The sequence below is a fragment of the Engraulis encrasicolus genome, unplaced genomic scaffold, assembly GCF_034702125.1.
Source record: "Engraulis encrasicolus isolate BLACKSEA-1 unplaced genomic scaffold, IST_EnEncr_1.0 scaffold_164_np1212, whole genome shotgun sequence".
NCBI classification, from domain to species: Eukaryota; Metazoa; Chordata; class Actinopteri; order Clupeiformes; family Engraulidae; genus Engraulis; species Engraulis encrasicolus.
Genome location: NW_026945175.1, coordinates 15017 through 40561, shown reverse-complemented (window position 1 = coordinate 40561; position 25545 = coordinate 15017). Strand labels below are relative to the sequence as shown.

The 25545-nt window shown below is 41.4% G+C and overlaps 1 protein-coding gene across 1 annotated transcript; it reads right to left on the bottom strand.

Annotated features, from left to right (window-relative positions):
• Positions 1-6097: 6097 nt before the first annotated feature.
• LOC134442452 (uncharacterized) lies at positions 6098-12166 on the bottom strand. Its single transcript, XM_063192621.1, has 8 exons — positions 12073-12166; positions 9873-10006; positions 9086-9222; positions 8508-8601; positions 7990-8319; positions 7698-7869; positions 6790-6929; positions 6098-6421 (listed from the first exon to the last, which is right to left on the bottom strand). The coding sequence occupies exons 1-8, from the start codon at positions 12164-12166 to the stop codon at positions 6098-6100; spliced, it is 1425 nt and encodes a 474-aa protein (XP_063048691.1).
• Between the last annotated feature and the right edge of the window lie 13379 nt (positions 12167-25545).

Here is a 25545-nt window from a genome sequence, read left to right as displayed (position 1 = left end):
CACACACACACGGCCACACACACACGGCCACACACACACACACACACACACACACACACACACACACACACACACACAGCCACACAATCGCAAACACACACACACACACACACACACACACACACACACACACACACACACACACACACACACACACACACACACACACACACACACACACAGCCACAAACACACACGGCCACACAATCGCACATGCACACACACACACAGCCACACAGTGGCGCACACATACATGCACACGCTCTATGCACGCATGCACACATGCACACAGTTTCGCAGACCCCCCCCACGCACACACACATCCATACACACTGAATCTTCTCTCTCACAGAGTTACACATACAAGCGCACACAACATAATGATATAGGCTACACATATTCGGGTGCACATGCACACATACACACCTACACTTCAAAACAAGCTACCCAGACGCTAAACATGGTAAAGATGCATGTAGCCTATGTATGAATGTATAGATAGGGCATAGCCTACTTAGAATCCATATCCGGAGGAATCGTAGTTGGATGAGTGTGTGTGTGTGTGTGGTGTGTGCGTGCGTACATGTATGTGTGTGTGGTGCGTGCGTGCGTGTGTGTGTGTGTGTGTGTGTGTGTGTGTGTGTATATCTTTGTGGGTGCTCTTCTATCTGTTTTTACACTTCTTCTCAGTAGCAACAGAACACTTCAAAAGAACATGCAGCCACACCACACACAGCCACACACACACACGGCCACACAATCCCACACACACGTGGTCGCTCAATCGCACAGACACACAAGCACACACACCCACACAACGGCACACATAGCCGCAAACACACACAAACACACACAACGGCACACACACAGCCGCAAACACACATACACACACACACACACACACACACACACACACACACACACACACACACACACACACTCACACACACACACACACACACACACACACACACACACACACACACACAACCACACACACACAGGCTTGTGTGCGCACACGCTATATGCACTCGTGCACACATGCAAGCATGTACACATTCACACAGGTTCGCAGACCCCCCCCTCCCACACACACACAGAATCTTCTCTCTCACAATTACACACACAAGCGCACACAACATAATGACAAAGGCTACACATAATCGGGTGCGCATGCACACACGCACACACACACACACACACACACACACACACACACACACACACACACACACACACACACACACACACACACACACACACACACACACACACACACTCTCTCTTCCAAACAAGCTATGCAGACATTTGAATAACAAACACACACACATGCACACGCACATACAAAAACACACTGACACGCAAACACACACACACACGCAAACACACTTCTGGCCAAGCTACATACAGGCCAAGCTATGGCCTACAGTCGACTCATCTGCACTGTAAATTGTCCTCCAGTCAGAGTGTGCCGAGTAGACATCTCCTTGTTTACACAGCCGGTGACAAATCTCTCTCTCTCTCTCTCTCTCTCTCTCTCTCTCTCTCTCTCTCTCTCTCTCTCTCTCTCTCTCTCTCTCTCTCTCCCTATCTCTCCCTATCTCTCTCTCTCTCTCTCTCTCTCTGTCTTTCTCTAGATACCACTTGAGTCTGTGTCTCTGTATCTCTCTCTCTCTCTCTCTCTCTCTCTCTCTCTCTCTCTCTCTCTTCTGGTAACTGGTAAATGCAGGAGGGTCATCTTTGCCAGAGTAGATATCTCCGTGTTTACATGGAGATTGACAAATAGCTTTCCCCTTCCTTACTATACACCAACTCCCCCAGTATGTCACAGGAGTACACCCCCCACATTTCTGCAGATTTGCAAGTATATATTTTCAAGAGCGAACATCAAAGAAATTTCACTTTGACACTATGAACGTATGTAATGAACTAATGTCCTAACTTTACAATGAACTTATGCCGCTTTAATTTATTCTTCACTGAAAATAATAAAAAATGCAGCCATTAATGTCTCAAAATATACCTACAAAAAAGTACAGTCAATGTTATAGGATCAGTTCTGCCAATTTGTAATGCCAATTGTATTGCTCACGCTACACTTGACTTGTCAGTACCCGATGATGACCTGCATTTCTTCGGCTCAGCCTTTTACGAGATCTGAACTATTCTAATGGGGGCATATTTTGTTTAAATTTAGAAACGTCGTAACATACGCCTACTCAAATATTTTCCAAAAAAGGGAATCACTGTTTGCTAGTTGCCTGCTGATGTTGCATAACCTTTTGTATGTTATTGGGAATACAGAAATGGACCCCATCAGCTAAGCCTTCATAAGTCACGGTCTCACTACCATGCTTGAATGTAAGCATGGGAAACTTTTTGTGAAGTGCAGGAGCGCGGAGGATATCTCTCTTTTCTACATGGGAAAGTGTGTGTGTGTGTGTGTGTGTGTGTGTGTGTGTGTGTGTGTGTGTGTGTCTGGTCAGCAGCACCCAGTAACAGGTGACAGCTCTGTGGCGCCAAACAGGAAGAATAGCAATGTGCTGGCGGGGCGCAGAAACACATGTAGCGGATGGAGAGCTGGATAGGGTGTTAGACCAGGAGCCCAGGGGGGTCAGCCTAGTTGGGAAGGTTACCAATTTTTATGGGTACTATGATGTCTGGTATGGTCCCCAGATAGAGGAACAGCACGTCTGCCGGGTTCCCTCTGGTGGGTGTGGCCAGGGGGGCTGTAAAACTGGCACCCCAAAAATGGGCTAGATCAGTTGGTGAGGTTACCACTTGGAACCTGTTGTAAATTGTTCATCATAGTCCCCTGATAGAGAAATGACCACTGCCAGACATTTTTAGTGGTGGGTTACCCCCGGCAGACGCCCCCGTATGATGACACCCCCAAAAATGGGCTAGATCAGTTGGTGAGGTTACCACTTGGAACCTGTTGTAAATTGTTTGAGATGGTCCCCTGATTGAGGAATGGCCACTGCCAGACGTTTTTGATGGTGGGCGGGGCTTGCCAGACATCATTAATTGGGGGGTAAAAAATGGGCTAGATCAGCTGGTGCACAGCAAAAATGCCAGTGTTAAATTAACTCTGAGGGTGTTAAATTTAACACTGGATGAGTGTGTATATGCGTCCACTCTTTTGGGTGTTAATTTTACACTAACACTGGTGTTAATATTTTTACACTGAGATATTGTTAATTCTTAAACACTGTGGGGAGTTAAAAATTAACACTGACTAACAGATCTCTAGTGTCAGTGTTAATATTCTTACACTCAGCTGTAGTTATTTCCAACACTTTAAAGAGTTAAAAGCAACACATTTTAAGTGTTAATTTTACACCACACTAGTATATTTTTACACTTAAATATAGTAATTCCAACACTGTAGGTAGTTAAAATCTAACACCAGCTAGTGTCACTAGTACACTCCACAAGTGTCATTTTAATAAAATGTAACACTACTGCGGCTGACAATGCTACACTGACTTCCAATGCATTCAGACCAATGGGTGTATAATTTGATTACTAATAAACCCACCCAACCACCCACTAAACCCATATCAAAAATACACAAGGCAAACACTTCTTCAGAAAATGTATGTTATTAAATGGCCACCACACCACATTAACACTTAACAGTTTGCATGGATTCACATATAATTACAATATGGAACAAGATACACTTGATCATCTCGGTCATTTGAAAATTGCCTATCACAAGGTCTGTAATATACCAATTCATTTACAGAGATCACTGAGAAAAACTCATTTTTCTCCTCAATGCCAAATGCATTTAAATGCTCATCAAAAAAAACATCTGAGACTTTACAAATCAAAAGATAGGCATTTCTGTCTTTAACAATGATACTGTCAATCCTGTTGAACAAAGGCATCTCATTTTCAACTCCAGTTATCACATACATCCCAACTTGATACTCTGTGCCATAGTTTTTGACCCAGGAAGTGGTGGAAACTGATGACTCGTCAAACACTTCATTCAGCACCTCTCCACCCTCTATACTGCTGACCGGGACTTCTAAGATAGGACCAAACTGTAATCTCTGAAAAGTAAAGTTCTCAAAATGAAATGCCAACTGAGCCTGGTGTTTCTTAACTAGAGTCTTGGCAATATTTTTGAAGTTTTTCACAGATCTCTTAAAAAAATTGTGCTTCCCTTCAAACCGCATACACCAAATGTGTATTAATGGCCCAATTCTTCTAATAGCGCTGGGGTAGTGGATCATATGGTGATGCTTGGGAATGAGATTGTGCTCTGGGAAGACGGATTTAAAAAGGGTATGATGTTCAAAAATTAGATGTTTCAAATAGCATGTCATTCCATGAGATACAGTGGGTGAAAACACAATGTTTACAATTTGAATCAAAAGGAGTAACAATTGCCAACAGGTATCCTCTCTTTCAACCAAATCTCCAAATATCAGTGGGGCATTGCTGACAAGGCACCAAGACTGGATCGCATTGAGTCCCAGATCTTTGCTGTTGTCATCAAGCTTAAGCGCGCTTGGCCTGTTCTTTCTTTGAGTATACCCATAATTAAAGCTATGAATTCTTTCAGTCAATGAACTCAGGGATATTGAATTTTTGATCAGATACTGAAACACAAGCTTTAACTCATACTGCACCACTCCCTCTAACAGGTCATGCATTATGTCTACAGCATAATTGCTTGACGAATGGAAAAACTGGAGGGAATTGAGTGGACAGTCTCGTTTGACACCAAATGTTGATTTCAAAGCAGGATTTTCCTGGATAACACGAACATGCTCTATATGAAGGTCTTTTGTACGTAGGGTTAAACCTGGGTGATCTTCACTGAAAACTGACTGATATTGACTTTTATCAGTTAAACATAACCTACAGCAGTATGTCGCACTGAATGATTCGACGAAACCAAAGAGTGCATGTAGAGCTAAATTGTCTCCTGTGACCTGAATGACTGAACCCTTCACAGGTGTAGCTAAAAAGGGCAACTGTATTCCTTCAGTCTCCAGAATCTTTAAATCATCTATAAGTGGCTTCAAAATTGGCTCAAATCCATATTTCTTAAGGTCCTCTGAGTGAAAAAGAGCAACAAGGTGAATATTCATTAACACAGAATTGAGCTTTGGTGATACATTTCTCAAAACAAAATAAACACATCCAAGTTTGTGCACTCCCTTTATAGATCCTAGAGCATTAGCCGTTTCTATGTCATCATAGTAGAGTTGGATCTGAAGAGCATGTTCGTGGTGAGAAAATAAACTATGATTTTTAAAGTAGGACCCATCACTTATATCTCTGTATAATCCCTCCTGTTGTGGTTTTACTTCAGTGAAACTGTTACAGAGTTCCTTGCTACTAAACATTGATGAGAGAGACCCACGGATAGGCACATACATGAACTTATCATTGACTGGAACTTGCCTATATGTGCCTGTTATTCTGTCTCTTCTTACATCAAAACGGACACCCAGAACATGCTCTGCAGGCTCTACTATATTCCATTTCTTTTCAAAATGCCTCATCCTTTTAGTTTCTGTGTTCAAACACGAAAATAGGTTTTCTAGTTGATCAAAACAACTCTCAACTCTCTCCAAAGTTTCTCTTGATGCATCAGAAGACAAACAATTAACAACAGCGTCCTTTGCGTGAGCATGAACATCATTAACCAGTTCCTCCATTGAATCAACTAGATACTGCACAGTGCTCTCTGGAACACCTGAGGCTTGAACCTGAGCAATAACAGAGCTGCACATGTCCCGAATGTGTTTCTTTTCAACAGGAACATGTGTTAGTAACATTCATAGGAGGATCCACATTCACTGATGTTGACGGTCCAGCCACAGCCTCAAGTTCAAAACTGGTGACAGGATCTGGATCAAAACAGTCTTTATGCACTCGAGAAAGGTGACGTTGGTAACCAGAATACGTACCAAAAGTGTTAAAACAACCAGGTTCTCCACAGTTCAATTGCAGAGACTTTGCGGGATAAAATCCATGCTCAAATTTCAAGTGTCTAAATAACATTGAACAACTGGTGTGGTGTCGTTTACAAAGGTAACATGTGTACATTTCTGGTCAAAATGTACAGTCTTCAAACCTCACAGTGAAGAAGTCTTGCTCGGATTTCTTTTACCCTGGGATTTTCTTTCACTTTGCCGACGTCAATGCCATACACAGTGGTTTGGATGAAGATGAAGAAGCTGGACAGGGCATCATCATACGACACAGCAAAAGCATAGTGTGCCTTGAAAAGCTCATCAAAGGCAGCAACTGGGGTCTGCATCCTGCAGGGAATGGCCTTCTGGTCCACGATGATGTAGAAGTCCTGGATGCAGCTGCTTCTTTCTCCAACACCGAGCAGAAAAGGCTGTCTGGGGTCAGTTTCTTTAAGGAAGGTCTCCATGCTTGATCCCACCTGTCAGTGAAAAAGTGAGTGTGAGTGATGATGTTTTTACTCAAGCCATTTTAATTCATGTGTGACTGACTGTATGAATGGATGTCTGGCCCCACGAGTGAGTGAGTGAGTGAGTGTGATGAAATGTTTTTTACTCAAGGCATTTTAATTCATGTGCGAATGAATGTATGAATGGATGTGAACAATACACAACTTGATATATTAATGATGAATGCAAGGCATGGATCGATGAATGTATACAACATTAATTTATGTTTGTGTGATAAATGGGTGCATTACTTTTTTTAAACTATTTAACTGCATCTAAAGAATTACAATGCCACATTGGCTCCTTGCATTGTATTGGTGATGTACAGTCCTTATAATACCTTCATGAACTTAATCAGGCGTCGAGTAGCCTCCGACGCACTCATCTTGCCACTCTTCTTCCCTTTAACTGTTGGAGGCAGGAGGTGAAGCAGAAGCAGGATGGCAGCCATCTCAGAATCCCACTCCTCAGAATGCCAGACTGCATGAATAGAAGTGACACAATGCTGCATCAGTTACAGTTCAGTTTTCTTTAAAGGTGCATTGTATAATATTTTAGTTGCTTCTTTCAAAAATACATGCTGCCCACACATAAATGTTACCATTTTCACAAATACACACTACCACCATCTACAAAGTAATTGTAAGTATTCATTATGACTGGGAAAATTGCACTTTTCATACACGAAAAGGGGGATCTTCTCCATTATCTGCGATTTTGAATGTCCAGAAATAGACAATTTTGGCTGCAAAACTTACTGTACTTTGGTCATACTAGTAAATATTAGTTCATTATTTAGTAAATATTCATGAAAAGATCAAATGTGGCAGTAGAAAACACTTTCAATGAGCAGCATAGTTGCAATAACTACTCTGGTCACATCCTACACAGTGCACCTTTAATTACATGATGGATTGAATATGATTAGCAGTAAGAAGCAGTGTGTACACACATAATTTGTAATAAAGGGGAGAAAAACATGAGAGAACACAAGAATGTCCTGTTTTCTTTTTGCACTGAAAGCATGAATAATTTACAGTATCTACTATTCAGTGGGCTATGGGTTAACTTTAGTTTGCTCCTGGTTTCCTGTCTTACATTAGTATTTGAAAATAGTTGTGATGTCAGACACACCTGGTTTAATCAGTTGGTACAATAATGTAAGACAGGAAACCAGGAGCAGTCTCAAGTTCAGGTAGTAGTGGATGTGTACAGATTATTAAGATTATGAAGCCTGTTAACTCTTACCACAATCGTCAGACTTATGTTGTGCAGACAGAAGCAGCTCATCAACATGCGGACTCGGAGTTAGGTTCTTGCAGCAATCTGCGATGACTCTCGGTTTGAAAAAGGTTGGCCACTTGGAGAGGAATTTACCAGACACCTCCTCACCAAAGATCATTGAGAAATCTTGGTCAATCTTAAAACAGAAAAGATGAAGTGGAAGAGAACACAGTTGTCATGGCACTATATGCATCAATTAAACAGTCAAGCAAAATAAGGCAACCACAAAATTGTCAGGAGAGCATTTTGTGCTTACCAAACCAGGTGTATCTAAGAATCTGGGAAAGAGATTAAGGACAGTAGAGGCACTTTCTGGGTCTTGAATGACTCTTTGTCTGTGCTGGAATGTGGCCTTCATCTTATTTCTGACAAGGATTGCATCACTTGAGTGTTTCATCGCCAATATGGCTTCCCTACATTCCTCCCCGGTCAACTGCCTCTCATCTGAATGGATACTGCGTGGAGTCTTTGGGCCCTCTTGGAAAGTTGTCTTGGATTTTTTGCGGTCTTGAGCAGAGGTCCGCTGAACAGTTTTCAGCCTCCACGCTAGATAACCCGAACCACTCTGATGATCATAAAAATGTTCCTGTTGATGAAGAAAAACAGAGACTCATATCACCTGAGAAAAAACTCCTGAGAAAACCTTGTAACCCTAGTGAAAGCCACAGACAAGGGATGCCATGCCACACCCAGGACTGGCAGACTTGCTATTGACAAAAACAGTATTAAAAATATACACAGAATATACTAGGATGCATTATGGTTCGCACTCACATAGCCATTCTTGGAATCTGGGTCACTCAATTTTGGGAACAGTGTAGTAATCCCAAGTGCATAGAGGTTCCGCACATTTACCTGAGGTACCCTCCTAGGAAGAAAGAGATCACAAAAAAATGGCAAATTTCATTCATGAGTACTTTTTATTATAGTTAACCCATTGATGCCATAGAGCAACATTGACCCTAGTGCCCAGAGATGCATTATGCAGCATTCGGGGTCATGGGTGCAACAAGAGGGTCTTGGCTTTTAAATGCAATTATTTTCATGTTTTTTATGTGCTAGCGATGCTGGGATATTAAGGTTTTTGTAGGTTTACAGCACCCTTTCTCAAAAAGGGCTACAGCATTTAGCAGGCATTTTTATGCAGGTGCTTTAGGCATCAATGGGTTAAGCAGAACAGAAAAAAAGTTTTAAAAAGTATATAAAAGATTTTTTTAAATGACTAAATAAGTAGCTTAATAAAATGAACAGCTAAACTACAACTTAATAGAAAATTAAATAGCTGAGTAAAAATAAAAGCTAATGATACATTTGAACAACCACAATCCAATATTGCAAGTGCATTCACTTACCCATGGTACTCAACCATATCTGCCACAAGAATGTTGACCATCTTTCTTCTTGTAACATCACTGAGGGTGCTTGCTTTCTCATACTCTTCCAATATTTCTTTTCCACTGGGCTTTGAACAAAGAGCAGCTCTAACAATCTGAAACGACAACTGCATCATCATTCACACTGCAAGTACAGTAGGTATTTCATCTGATGTAACAGTTGATTGGCATGATCAATGAGCCATCATCATAGCTATGACTAGCCATCATAGCAGAGCATCTTCAGTCCAACACCATAGAGGTAGAACATAACACTAGAGTTGACACCGCAATTCACGACAGTAAAGAGAAACGGCACATGTATCCTCCAATATTGTGTAGGTAGTGTAGGTACCTTCAGTCAATACAAATCAATGGAGAACACACCCCACTCAGTCAAAAATTGGACTAAATCTGTGTGAATATGAAGTAACATATTCAAAGACCAGATTTGAAATGTCATGCAACACACTTCAACTATTGTCCTTGTATAGTGTGTTCATGGACATTTTTCACATTATTAAGTGATTTTGACAGAGATGAGCCTCCTTCTCCATTCATTTCCATTTCTCAGGTCTACCTCCAAAAAATGGCAGCTACGGATTGCCGCGAAAAGGGCGGCCGGGTCCACTCTAGTGTTATGTTCTACCTCTATGTCCAACAGCTACTGAAGTTACAGTACTAATATACTTATTGTGAAACTTTAATATAAGGCTCGACATTGGTCTTAATTGACATCAGGGTCGATAGCATTTGGTCAACTTACATCTCTTGCAACATTGACATCCAGGGGTCCTTCAATAAGCTGTCTTCTCTCAGTCTTTGTAGATTCCAGTATCACTGTTGAGTCAGTACCTGATGATGACCCTGGGGATGCACATGATGATGATGGTGACCAGTCTGATGAAGATGAGCCCTCTAAGAATCAGTGTTAATTTTGTCACCCATTTTTTTATTTAGTCTTAGTCTTAGTCTCGTGTCAAATTTCATTCTTAGTCTTAGTCGTATTTAGTCTTTTCACAAATCATTTTTGTTAGTCATTATTTAGTCGACTAAAAGCCGCCAACATTTTAGTCTAGTTTTAGTAAAATGTAATGCAATTTAGTTTAGTTTCAGTCTTAACATTTTAGTCTTAGTTTTAGTCTTAGTTTTAGTTTGTAATTTTAGTCACAATGCAAGATCAAGTCAATCATACCGAGATCAACCTGTCCAGTTTGGGCTTTTGAATTGGCAGAAACAAAAGGCAGAAGACCAACCTGCTGTTACCAAAAAAGACCACTAGATGGCGCCAACAAACTATAAATGACAAAAAACTCCATACCAGCGTTATGAAATGAATGGTCATTTAGGACCAAGTCTCACTCTCCTCCATTATCTTGCTCTGGACAGCGCATTGTAAGTTGTTTAATTCTAAGTATTCATTCATTATGAAAACAGCACTTAAACTCATACATGAAATTATAACCTCTAAATTCCACCGTCACATAATTTAGATACCCCAGAACATGTTGTTTGAGCCAGCAGAGTCGTTCTACCAGAGATTCTAGAACTATTTCTAGTCACTTCACGTTCGACATCAACTTCCCGCGCAGGCATGGACTGCTAGTAATTGCTGCCAGTCCGCTCTAGTTCAGTCACAGATTCGCTACGCTCTGGAATGATTGAAGGCTGCATTCTTCGTGCACCAGAATCATGTTCGGCGGTCGCAAACGGCGCATGGACGTCTGGTGCCACTTTAATTACATTCAAGTTGATGTCGAACGTGAGATTCCCTGATTGACGCTCCCAACGCAGGACGCTCCCCTGTCGGCTCGCTCCCACTAGCCAGACTATCGGTCCCACCGCCATATAACGGAGCTAGTTATCTTTTGATGTTAGTTTTTTTGTTTCTAACCCTAACCTTAACCCTAAACCTAAACCTAACCCTAACCCTAAATTGCTTGTATGTGGCAGTGTATACGTGAAATATAATCGGGTGGGACTACACGTCCGGGAGTGATAGAAACACCTGGGACTGCACGTCCGGGAGCGATCTCAGTTGGGAGTGTCCATCTAGAACTACCACCGGAACGGGGAAGTGACTAGAAATAGAATCTCTGGTAGAACGACTCTGCTGGCTCAAACAACATGTTCTGGGGTATCCTCGAAATTATATGGCCCATGTCCGACTAAAGCATGGGATTTGTTTTTGTTTAGTTTTTATTTATTGCATGTCATTGTAGTCTCGTTATTATTCCTCAACGAAATGCATCTCTTGAAATAGTTTTCGTCAGTGTTTATTTTAGAACACTGTAGTCTCGTCGTCGTCGCGTCTTTTCTCTTGCAGAAGGCTCGTTGACGAATAGTTTTAGTCTCGTCTCGTCTGACGAAATTAACACTGCTAAGAATGTCACCTCAGTGTAGATATCTAAGAAAAAATACAGCATTGTAAATGACAATTGACAATCCTGCTCCTAGTTTCCTATGTTCACTTCAAACACACCTGGATTAATCAGTTTGTCCAATAATGTAAGACAAAAAAGGTAGTGAATGTGTGCATGTATAGTGACAGAGACAGGAAATATGTTACAGCTCAATTTACCTTTTGTAGAAGACAAACTAAAACAATAATTAAATATATGCGCCTGCAATCACTTACCATTAAATTCCTCTGCCTTGAAAAACACCCCTGATGACTTTAAGAGTTCATCAAATATGTCTGAATCCACTTCCACATTACATGAATCCCTCAGCCTCAAAGAAGCAGAATCTGGCAAATTGAATTTCACCAGCACTGAAACACAAAATACTGTCAATTAGCAAAGTATGGGAACAACAACCATGCATGGAGCAAAGCTGCTGAACTATAAGTACACTGAAGTTAGCAGGAAATATAACTTTCATCTGCAGTTTCCAACAAAGACACTGTAAAACCTTAAAAGCACAAATAAACACAACAGTCAAATTAGCCTAACAGTTAGGCCTACCTGCTTGCAAAAACTGGGAGTAACTGTATTCCTCCTCGGCCTGTGGTACCCTGACCCATTTGCTGACTCCATTATATTCTACAGGAACCAGCATGTTGCTTTAAAGACAAAAATGGCATTATTTGAGGTAGGCCTATTACTAAATCACACACAGTGATCCTCGCCCTGGTGTAAAGGAGGGTGACTGAACACTAGGCTACAATTGCAGTGACTAGTTCCAACACATAACGGACAACGTGACACTGACCCTGATGAAGGAAAATAAAATCAAGTTACTGTAACAAAACATACACACACACTTGTCCTGTGCGGTGCTGTGTTTTGTGAGCGAACATTGTGGGAACTGTAAGATAGGCTTGAAAACACGCAGAGCTTTCCAGCCGATGCACTTGTCAAGGCTAAAAAAAAAAAAAAAAACCAAGCCAAATCTTACCGAGGGTCTGCAAGCTGCAAATCGCAAGACCCCGAATTAACTCTCTTCGTGAAGAAAGCGCTTAACATGATCAGACAGACACAAACCACAATTTCATAATTGTTCTAGCTCTACATGATGGAGCACGAGCACCGAACAAACACAGACCTCAACTTGGTCGCGCTCACAACAGCTGGTTCTAGAGTTGATATGCTTGTTCTAGCCATTCATGATTATACGGGACAAATCACGTCTCTTACCGGTTCAATATGGGGCGCATGATTTAACTACCATAACGTTACGTATTTCAAGGGACGGTGGCAACCATAACAGACCCAAACGCCGATGTGTTATCAATAAACAGCAATGGGAAACCGAAAATGTAGTATCAGTTAACCCCTACACCGAGTTACCAAACTGGCCACATAGCCCTAACGTAACTTGCATATGAAATATCGACATACTACATTCCAACCGTGTACAGCATTTTAAATTCATCCATACTATACAAAAAGCCTTCCCGTATGAAAACATAAATTATTTGAGGGACTATTTGTTTTACTAACCCCTGGTCCGGTGCCGTGTTGGCCAGCATGCTAGCTAAGGTTTGTTAGTTGGCCTAATTCGCTTAGCTACCCTGCGGACAAAATCAACCACAAAGCGATTATATATGTGCAAAATTGACACTTTTACCGACTAAAACGTAACTTACCATATAAAGGATAAATTTTCACAACGACATGGTTGACTGCTGCCGCTGCTGACGGGTCCCACTCCCAGCCAGGCAATGCTCCAGCAGGAGATTCAAAGGGTGGGTGTGTCCAATCCATTGAGAGTAAATAGATTTCTATCTATTTACTGTCAATGGTCCAATCTAACGAGTCACAGTGTAAATTCAGAAAACGACAGATATTAACTCTGACACTATCCGGGACTGACTCCAGAAGGCGTCAATATTACTCAATTCTGAGTAAAATTACTTGTAACCCCTGTTAATTAACACCAACACTGAAAAATTAACTCGGGCACATTTGCTGTGTGAGGTTACCTCTTGAAACCTATCATGAATTGCTCATCATATTCCCCTGATAGAGAAATTACCACTGGCAGACATTTTCAGTGGTGGGGGACCCCCGCCAGACGCCCCAATATGATGACACCCCCCAATATAGGCAAGGTCATTCACATAAGGTTTGAACCAGACATGGTACAAAAGACAAACGACACACCACTTTTTTTTTTAGATAATTCCAACGTGGGGAATTGATTGGAAGGGTCAACATGTTCATAGAAACTTGTTGTGGGTACTTTTTAGGACAAAAATTACTTTAATTTAACAAATATTAGCCTACAAATCCGGACAGGAACCAGTTTGTATGCTTTCAAAATCAATGCAAATATGACATGTTTCTGACTTAAAAGTGCATTGTGTAGAATGGTGGCCAGAATATTTCATTAATATTTACAAAATAATAAACCAATATGTATCATTATGAACAAAGTACAGTACGTTTTGCTGCTTAAATGTCTTTCAAAATGGCAGACAATGGAGAACAATGGAAAGTGCAATTTTCCTAGTCATAATGAATACTTAGAATTTGATGTTGGTAAGTATTCATAAAAAAGGTAATATTTTGAATGGGCGGTATGAATTCTGGGAAATAAACAACTAAAAATATTACCCAGTGCACCTTTAAGGAATGCATGGAGAAATTACGATGACATTGAAGGCCTGTGAATTGTACTAAGAAACAGCAATGTGAAATTCCCACTTTCCAGCAGTTCTGAAGATTTAGAATCAAAATAATCAACATAGGCATACACAGGACTGACATGAACATACAGACATTAAAGTGGAAGTCTTGTAACAGTCATTACTATTCAGAAATAATTAAGTGAACAAATAATAAAGTGAACAAATAAAAAAACAACTGAACATTTGACACTGACAAAGAAATCCTCCCTATCCTGTTATATTACTACCAACCAACCTTAATGCATCATGAAGTGCTTTGAAGGGCATGTCAGACATCCAAAAATAAATTCATTCACCCTCCCAGGACGTCTTCTTGTTCATATAGCAAACAGTGCAAAGGCATCAAGAAAGTTGTTTTAGTGGGGGTCATCTGTGTTCTAGGGCCAATCCCATTTCTACACTGCTGTTGTATTCCGCTGCTGGATTGCAAACTCTCCTATCCTATGGCCTCCTCCATGTCCCTTGGTGTACTGGCATGTCTCCTAGCATCCCCTCCATGCTGTGGACTGTGGTAGGGGACACAGCAAACCTACTTGCACAGAGCACCATATGAGACAACTTGAATGAGTGGCACTAGCTGAGCACAATGTTCATGATGGATAGGAGGAGAAATACTTGCAAGCAGAGCCGTCTAATAAGAGTTGCGCAAACCGGGGACCAGGAAGTCGGTTGGTGATGTGATTCGCGTAGATTAAAATGTTTCTTAACAGTAAACTTCTGTTCGTTGGAAACTAACACAGAACCATCACATACCAAACAAAGATTAAGTACAAACAAATTACATTACCTTTACCACATTTTCTGTGTTCTACGGCCACCACCTAGAACTAAGTAACTTCTAATAGAACTAAAGTCAATGGGGATTTCCATGTTAACGCTCCGTGAGGCTCCATGAGAGCCGCCATTGCTGTGGAAAGATTGGTCCATAGAGGTCTATGGGAGTGACGTGACTCTGTTATTAGATGGCTCTGCTTGCAAGGATTGGGATTGGCCCTAGAACACAGGGGTCATTCCAGCTGGAATCAGCAAATGGTCCCCACTCGACCCCCTCGGATTTGCTTGAAAAAAATATATGTGATGGCTTAAACATCCAATAGAACATATACACCATTGCAGATTTCAGCGGTGCATACTTTTTCCACAAAAAATCTGTAAATAAGGACACCCCCTCCCCCTGATTTGGTGTCACTGCCTGAGTGACCATATTCAGACTTAATTATCTCCAAAACTATTTGTGGTAGGTCCATTATTTTTTCAGGGCTAAGAGTCATAGACCTGATGAGCATACATTACAATTTGCAGCACTGTATGTCAAATTACACCTTAATACTGGCCCTCTACTTTTCTTTGAAATTAAAATTGCAAGGGTTTTCAGATGTCCATAAAAACCTCAAATTTCAACATTCAAGGTTCATCCTTGGTACATGGTCAGATATGTGCCATGACTTTCACATCACATCATATTTGATATAAGGGTCCAATGGTTGTTGAGATGCAGAGGTCCAAAAATGGGCAAAAACTAATTTATACCATTATTTGGAGCAATATTCCCAATCTATGACACCAGTTGTGAACTTGCTGTTTGGTGTCTCTGAAAGATAATATTATTATTCATAACATATCTAAAATTTGGGATGGTGTTTTTCCCCATTATTTTTATAATGAATTTTAAAAACTCATTCCTGTGTGACATGCAGGTGTACCTTAGGAGCCCTGTTACCTTAGAAAAAAATTGGGTTTGCTACACCTAAAATGAATAGCCAAGTCAGTGTACACTAAAACCTAAAATCTCTGATACCAAATAGGTGATTTTATACTTGTTCGGCTCAGTATTTCAGTATATCTGACTTAACCCTCAATTCCATCCTAAGAAGGTGGCCAATCCCCTTGATTTTTGTGTTCCATTTTCACACAAAGATGGCGGCTCATGGAGCCAATGGCATAGTTCCAAAATAGTTCCAGGAAGTCAGCATCAAGGGAAGGAAACAAAACACCATTGTTTGGAGCAATATTTCCAATATATGACAGCGGTTGTGAACTTGCTGTTTGTTGTTTCTCGAAGAGGATATTCTTATTAACAACATATCTAAAAATTGGGATGGTGTTTTTCCCCTTTATTTGTATAATGCCTTTTCAAATCTCAATGCAGTGTGGCATGCATCCCTCAAATCCATCCAAAGTGGCGTCATGAAAAAACCCCCCACCATTTTTTAGAGCAATACCTCCAAAGTATGACACCAGCTGTGAACTTGTTTTTTGTTGTGTCTGTAAGAGGATATTTTTATTAACAACATAGCAAAAAAAAATAGAATGGTGTTTTGCCTCATTCCTTTTAATGATCGTAAAGCATTGCGGTGTGACATAAGCCTGTGATCAAATAGTGCAGAGGGAAGCGGAAGTGGTGAATTGTTCTGGGCCAAGGACATGGGGGAATCAAGATTGGGTACTCATTACATTGCATGTATTGGGAAGGGGTCTCTTCAGACTACTTTATCCTGGGCCAAGGCAAAGCTGTTTGTTCAGCTCAGTATTTCAGATTTTTTTTTTCAGGGATTCTGGCCTCATCTTTTTAAGTATGCTATCGGCCAGATGATCAAGTGACTACGCAACATGTTCTCACTGGCGCTACGTTAGCAATAAATTCAAGATGGTTGAGAGAAGTACCATTTTGAGAGAAGTCATAAAAAAACAAACTCTGGAAATAAAACAAGGTGTTGATATGATTTCCTTGATGCAACCTTGACTTCCTTGATGGTGATTTAATATTTGAAAAAAAAATGAAATGTATTAAACAAGTCAGGAACTTTCAATGCTCTGGCCTGTGACAAATGATTTTATACACACTTAACTTTCAATCACTTGCTGCATCTTATGAGTTGACTTTATAAGGTAGCTTGCCATTGTCAATGATGGTGCATTAGGTATCTGCATTCATATTGTTGTGTGCAACCATCCGTCATTGGCAATTCAATGAGGACCACTTGAATGAAACTTTATTGTCCTTGTACAGGTACAACGAAATTGGTACCCTGAAGGACAATGACAACATGGGTATTGATTTCAGTAAGGATACCACCACCATGCTCAGGGCACTTCGGTCAGGGGAGGATGATGGGGGGCGGGAAGTTCTACAATCAGGATACCTCTTTACAAACTGTCTCCTCCTATGTGTCATCTCTAATCAAATTTTACTTTCCTATGCGACCATAAAACAGTCCCACCCCCGCCAACAGTCACCGCGACAGAGGTACCCTGACTGTAGAACTGTGCCCCGCCCCCAATCCATCACCATATCTGAACGCTTTTGCATGCTGCAAAGCTTCCTTTCGGCTTCTATCATCTCACCTGGATCAATGTGATGATGAACTTTACAAGTAATGAACATTGTCTACAAGTAACCAAACCATGATTGTTGTAGTCACTGTTGCTAACCTGCATTCCATTTGTCAGCATTGCAGTGGTATAATATTATAATGATGCAAGCAGCTGAATTAGATCGCAACAATGTGACAAGAACCACATGGTTGTCTGGTGCCAATATGAACTTTTGTGCCTTCAATATTCACCTGGTATTGATTACTGCATGCAAGCAAACTCCAGGACCATGCTGTCAAAATAGTCTGAGGGAATCTCTAGCCAGTATGAATTAAGTTATTTTGCAATACAGCTGATAAATTAATGAGTAAGACACAAGCTTCATAGCAAATATAAAGTTACAGGTGCTGATTGAAAGACTAGTTAGGATGGGAGTCCTTGTTGCAAACAAGAGTGCTACAATTCTTTAATCCTCTCCTATTTCATCACTTTATTCCAAGACTACTACTACCGCTACCACTACCACTACTACTACTACTACTACTACTACTACTAAAATGATGATGATGATGATTATTATGATTTTACAATTAAAATAATTAATGTCTATCAAAGCCATGTGCAATATGCTATTCTTGCTGTGTGGCATCAATCAATTCATTTACAAGTGTTATGGTTTCCCTAGAATTTGCTTTGTCATTCACAGGGTAGCCATCTTGTTTTCACGATTAAGGTGACATCAGAGCCATGGATTTGAGAGTTGTGACAAGTCGGTTGGTGACATGGTCCTCATAGCTTCAAGTAATTGTAGCCAATTGAGATTTTGAAGTCCGTTATAAAAAGAATGAGGCAAAACACCATCCCAATTTTTTTATATGTTGTTAAAAAAAACATTCTCTTTCAGAAACACCAAACAGAAAGTTCCTAACTAGTGTCATAGATTGGAAATATTGCTCCAAACATTGGTGCAAATTAATTTTTTCCCATCTTTGGACCTCTGTATCTCAACAACCATTGGAGCCTTTTGTTAGATATACTCTGATGTGAAAGTCATGGTACATATCAGACCATTTACCAAGGATGAACCTTACATGTAGAACTTTGAGGTTTTTACAGACATTTGGAAACCCTAGAACATATGATATCTACAAAAAGTAGAGGCACATTATTACGGTGTGATTTGACTTACAGTGCTACAAATTGTAATATATGATATTCAGGTGTGGGACTCTTAGCCCTGAAAATATAATGAATCTGACACAAATAGTTCTGGAGATAATTGAGTCTGAACATGGTCACTCATGCAATGTCGCTAAAACAAGCGTAGGGGGTGTACTTATTTACAGATTTTTTGTGCCAAAAGTATCCAGAGCTGAGTTCTGATATTGTGGATATGATCTATTGGATGTTTAAGCCATCACATACATTTTTTTCAGGCAATTCCGAGGGGGTCGAGTGGGAGATTTTTCAGAAATTTGCTGATTCCAGCTGGAATGACCCACAGATGACCCCCACTAAAACAACTTTCTTGATGCTTTTTTGTACATGTTTGCACAGATAGACACACACCTACCTATGGAATGGGGCACCTAAGTCACGCCCTTCTACTTCCGATCCATGGGGCAGGAGCTCGCAAAATTTTGAATGCGAGTTAATGCATACCTGCCAACCTTTACAAAAAATTTTGAGTAGCAACTTATCGCGGCGCGGCAATTCACGGCGCAACAACTTGGCATGGCAAAGCAACGGGGCCGCCGGCGGGCCCATCTGAGAGGCTACTTTGTTTTGCATAGTCTGCCCTACACCTAGGGTTGCCAAATGTCAACAGGGAAGATATGAGACACTTCATTCAGGCAGGGGGTTTAGGGGTCCTCCCCGAGAAAAATTGCTTTTCTTAGATGCAATTTCCTGCATTTTAATGCATTTTAGCCTAACATCCTGTGTATCTGGCAAATAGTTTATCTTGCTCTTCACAGTGCTTTGAACTACCATAATTTATTAATTTTTCATGGAAGATGTTTTTTTTTTTGTTTCACACCATAACACCAATAAAATGCTATGATATAGTGTGCTGGAATTCAGGCCCCTAAATTAACTTTATTGATCACCAGCCAATATGGCTGTTAATCTTACTAGTCAAACATACCACCAGTCTGGCTAGTAAGTGGCTATAGGCCTATTAAGTTATCCTATGTACCAGCCAAACAGAGCATTTGGTCAATTGGGGGGTGTTAAGGAGCTGGAATTGAGTATGAAATTGAAGCATTTGCTAATTTTTTTTTTTGGCTGTAGAAGGTACATGTAGGAAAATGTATACTTTGATTCTATAATACAGAGGCATTTCAGTGATTTTAATGAACAAAAAGTTAAATTGTAATGATTCTTACATCATCTCCCCCAATATTAATAAATGGTAATGTTGTCACCTACTGTGAAGAAGCATCAGCAGAGTAGAGAAAAAGATAAAGACAAGTGTTATCTAAACTAGGATAATATCAGGTTGCCTTGGGGGCTAACATCAAAATCACACTTGCATTCATTCGGTACAAAATGCGTCATATAGTGGCTCTACTGAGGGACGGGGGCTAATGGCCATTGCTCTTGGGACGTATAGGGGCATGCACTAACTTAGGGGCATGCACTTTTCTTGTTTGTACTTCTCTGCATAATAGTAGGCCTATCTACCCTCATCTGCCGCCATGAGTTGGCTATTGTTCACTGTTCGGCACATATATGATGATAGGAGAATTGATTTTATTAATAGATTGCCATACGTGATTACGGATAGTAGTCGTGGAGTGATGCATATTTGGTATGACGCACGACCTGTTACACTTGTTCACAGAATGGGTCACGACTCGGGGGGGAACAGTATTCCTATACGGTGTCATGGTAGGTTACGGATGTACTCCGAGCACAACCGTTAGAAATATCGCTTTATTTTCCCCGAGTTAAAATGATCCGACGCAAAGGGAAACCGAATTTAGTTTGCTGCTAATCTGCTAATTTATAGCGCAGTCATCGACACATTTTCTCATTCGGAAGTAATCTCGTTTCGGTCCAATATCAAACAAGCAACAACATATTCCCGTCAAATACGGCGAAACATTGGGTGAACCATTACGACAGACCTCGGCCTTTATTTATTTTCATAAGTTTACGAATTTAGCAACTGGACGCAATTCACTATTCCCATACATGCAGTCACCTTTCTCAAAGCCCATTTACCTTTGAAACGGTGATTTTGACGGTGCTCACTTGTAAAACTACAGCGACAGTACCAAGATGGATAATACATGATGACAGGAGGAGGACACTTGTGTCAGAGATTATAGGACTATATTACTCAGTCTCTCTGCTTGTGTGATTTCGAAGCAAACTTTCTATCGGCAGCTGATGCCTCGACTCGAGAGGAGCGCAGCACACCAAATGAAGACCTCAAACTAGCGCTCTGATTGGTCAATATTCCCCCCACACACGTTGCTGGCCAATGGAAAGGCCAGCGCGAGACAATTGCAAGCAGAGCCATATCTACGGCTCTGTCTGGTTGCAAGTCTACAGAGCAATGTATTGGGCCCATGAACACACTTTGCTATTGGTTTTTCCCGTATTTTGAAGTGACAGCGCCGTAGTTTGATGTCAAAATCCGTATCTGCTACACAAAATGCGTAATGGTCGGCAGGTATGTTAATGGAGCGAGTCAAGCTAAATCCTCATCCCGTTTGGCATGTGCTCCGGATTTCACATATGATGACAGTGAATTTGAAAGGTTTGGATTTGCGTCGTAAGACCACTCATTTTCGGCACGCAAGAAACGTTATTTTAGCTTTTGTGCAAAACTGTGTTGGAGACTACACTTGCGCCTCGCATATCTGACGTGAACCCAGGCACAGCCAACCCTACCGCTGCACCGTGGCTTAAGTGGCTACACGTCGGACATGCGACGTCTGTTGTGTAGTCCAAATAATTACATATTTTTGCACACTCACAACTCAAAAATCGCTTGCCAAGTGAAGTCAACAAGCACACCATTGGTTGTTATTAATTCTGAGGCACAGCATATGTGTGATCGACGGGGAAATGCGAGGTGGGTCGGAAAATAGCTTTGATCAGTCCATTACAGCCCAGTCAAAAGTTTTTCCGTTGCCAGCCCCAGAAGCCGCCCGGAAGGGGTGGAGACTTAGGTGCCCCATTGGTCTGCACAGTGACTGCATCTTTACCTGCAGTATTCACAAGGACTGCCTGGGCCCTGTAACATACAACACACCATTATTATGCCCTCACATGAACATGCTCTATGGGGTTAAGAACAGAACCAAATCTTAACCTTGAAGGACAACACATATCTTTTAAAAGTTACCCAACCTGTGGGGTTTTGTTAAAGTACACCAGGATAAGACGTTAACAAACTTAATATTAAACAAAGTCCAAATCATAATGCCTAAATACAAAAACCCTGACTGGTGCGGCAGCAGCCACAGGTCCAAATAGAACACCTATGAAGAACCGTCAGTTCCTTCAGCTTTTAAAGGCAGCTTGATTGCAGAGTCAGGTGCCATCAATTAAGCCACTCCTTAACACCTAATCGAGGTCAATTTGATAAGCTGGAGAACAAGGCAAAACTGGACTGCAGTCTTCTTAACACCATGTCTTCCTGTTGCCGCTGCCCCCAAGGAAAAGACTGTGTGCACGCACTCAAACACACACAAACATACATGGAACTGCACTATACGCATAAATGGCGTGACTTTTGTCATGTGCATTACACCCCTTTTTGGTTGAAAACATTGGGGGGAAAGCCAATGCAAGTCAATTGACCTGTAGACTAGCGTTGTTCATGCTCAACATGCCGAAAATGTGTTGTGTTGCCGGCTATTCAAATAATATAGCCAAATAGCCGTGGCTGAAGCATGGACTGTGTTCATTTAGGCTAGGCGATGTAGCATGTAAGTTAATGAGACATTCGATTTGTTTTCCCCCAAAAAGGGGCTTAACACACATTCACGAGCAAAGTACCCAGATGGCCGTTCATACGTATGTGACTGCAATACTCACAACAACTGCCTGGGCACCTGCAATATGCAACACACCCTGCTGCTTCCAAATGTTGTGACTTGCTTGATAACTGGAACAACAAGTAGCCTATTTCTTAGTACTTGTATACTGTTACTGGTCCTGTCTTGCGCTTTAATGTCTGTCTGTTAATGTTGGTCCTCCTGTACTGTATATGCCTATGTTAAAGGGGTATGCCACTAATTTGGGTCTTACAGTATTAGGGTGACCAGCTGTCCGGACTTCGGCCGGACAACCCCGCCCCTTAACTTTCTAACCTCGCGTCCTCGCGCGCACCCGTTGCTTCGACTTGCCGAATCCCCGCCTCCGTGGAGAAAACAGTGAAGTTGGCATTCTAAACTGTAGGCAGAAATCAGGGAACAGCGCTGCCATCTTACCTCGACTAACTCAGCTGCCAACAGCAGTTTTACTTGTAAAACAATATTTTTTGGGGGAAGGATTTTCGCATTTCATTAGGCCTACCTCACTCCGATAAAGGAGTCATCAGCACCACTAACTTAATATTGTATCAGAGACGGCAGGTTACGATAGACAAATCCTTCCGTTGTTGTCTGTGTAGAAAATAGGCTATTTCATATTTTTTTAAAAATTTTTTTAATGTATTTTGGGTCATGCATTCGTAGCCAATAATTAATTTGATTTACTTTACTCAAAGTTGGTCAGAAGTCTGTTTATCAGCGGTGTTGTAAGGGAGGCAAACCGCTTCTGTCAACCTTTTTTTCATGCAGACACTGGATGGAGCTCAAAATAGCCTACAGACAGCGCCCGTGCAGAAAGACGTTTCTTTGCCCTGTTTGTAAAGTTGTGAGAACCCTCGTATCGTTTTAAAGGCATTTAGCGGACAAACTTAATTGCACTATGCGTTGCCACCAGTGCAGGAAAAAATAGGAAACAGACAGTAGACAATAATATAGTTACCTTATTTAACTTTCATACAGTCAGTTTATGAACTTCATATGGGCTATTGCACGGATATTTCCCCGACATAAGGCGACAGCAATAGGCCTACAGTTAATTCGCTGGGCGGAATCTGGGGTTATATCTGGAGTAACATGGCGGCCGCAGATATCGGAAACGCGACCGACTGTCAAGGTCTAGTTTGCGTCAATGACGTTGCCTCGCATCTCGAGGCCATAAGCAAAAGGCTAGGAGGAAAGGAAAGACAAAGAGAGGGACACACGGACGTCGTGAATAGGTCGTAAAAACGGACCGATGGCCACCCTAGGCTTAATACAGTTAAAGTGTACCTCCGGGATTTTGGACACCAGGCCTCATTTCCGAGTCAGCCAGGGTGTAAACAATGTGTCCAGAACGTTTTTTTCACATTCCATGCAGTCCTTGTGAATTCTCATATCCATGTTGCTAAGCTAGCGCAAGTGAACGGGGATGGTAGTAGCCTGCCCCCAAAAATAGTCTTATCCCGTTTAAACAACATTCAAAACAAAACCGTTATTATACCATACTGCAAGTGTAAATGTTTGTCTTAGTAGAATGAAGTTTGAAATTAAACCAACCTTGCACTGCGTGGATTTTGCCATGTTGAGAGACTATTTTCTCGGGGTCGGCGGAATTTTACTTTGCTCTCTTCAGTTGTGATGTAGCCCACCCACCCACTGCAGGGACCCGCAAGAGACATTGCAAATCAAGGCTAGTTCTACAACTGCTTTCGGATCGGATCGAATAGTGGATTAAAACCCAACGACATCGCACCATGGTACATCAGTGTGTATATACCAACTGCAATAATAAAGCCCACAGATGGGTATCGGCAAGTTTCCATTGGTTTCCGTGAAAGATGTTGAAAGAACCAAACTCTGGCTCCTGGCTGCAGGGCTACATCAACACACCGATGGAGACGCTCCGTAAGCTACCCCGGTGCTTTGCAGTGACCACTTCAGTCCCGACGACTTCACAAAGTCCTTCTCGAAGTCTAATACCTGCACGGAAAACTCTAAAAGTGTCCGCGGTGCCAACCGCATTCCCAGATCTACATTTTGTGGCGCGCACCAACAGTCTCCGAAGAACAGGTTTGCCATGCTTTTTGCTTCTATGATGGTAGCCCAGTGGTATAATGGCTTCGCCTACGTTAGCCAAAACTTGGGCTAGAAGTTACCCTTTTGGATTGGCATGTTGTAATGCTTTACTGTTATTTTGTGTAATTGCTGTGACAAATGGCATTAGACATGACTTGCCGTATTCCTATGGATTCACAAGTTACGCAACGCTATGTGATCTGGCTTGACATTGTGGAATATGTCACTCGTAGCTCTAGTTATTATTACATGGAATGTTTTTTGAGACGAGATGGAATGGGAGGATGAAAGGGAGAAGAGTGTGCGTTCTGTTCGCCAACATGCTGTGTAGACACACGGGTCATCTAGTAACAACCAAACATTGTTATGGCATATGTTTCAATGTTACGAAAGATTTACAAAGTCGGACAGAAAGCATTACTCTTGATGTTTGCGAGCGAGGTCAGGGAGAGGGGAAAACCGTTCAGTTTTACAAACTTCAAAGATGTTGGAGTTCGCTCTATGGAAAAGTTATGGATGTGTCAAACGAAGCTAGGATTTGTACTAGGAATATCACTCCGCGGCTGTCAAGCTTTCAAACCGGAACACAAATTGCTGATGGTGATCAAACATGATTGCAATGTTGGTTTAATTTCAAACTTCATTCTATCAAGACAAGTATTTACACTTGCAGTCTGGCATAATAATGGGGTTGTTTTGAATGTTGTTGCAACCGGATAAGACTATTTTGGGGGCAGGCTACTACCATCCCCGTTCACTTGCGCTAGCTTAGCAACATGGATATGAGAATTCACAAGGACTGCATGGAATGTGAAAAAAACGTTCTGGACACATTGTTTACACCCTGGCTGACTCGGAAATGAGGCCTGGTGTCCAAAATCCCG

Coding starts and splice junctions, on each gene's coding strand:
- LOC134442452 (XM_063192621.1), bottom strand. CDS start 12,166: ATGCTGGTTCCTGTAGAATATAATGGAGTCAGCAAATGGGTCAGGGTA. Junction 9,223..9,872: donor ATGTCAATGTTGCAAGAGAT/GTAAGTTGACCA, acceptor TTGTCGTTTCAG/ATTGTTAGAGCTGCTCTTTG. Junction 6,422..6,789: donor GCCTGATTAAGTTCATGAAG/GTATTATAAGGA, acceptor TTTCACTGACAG/GTGGGATCAAGCATGGAGAC.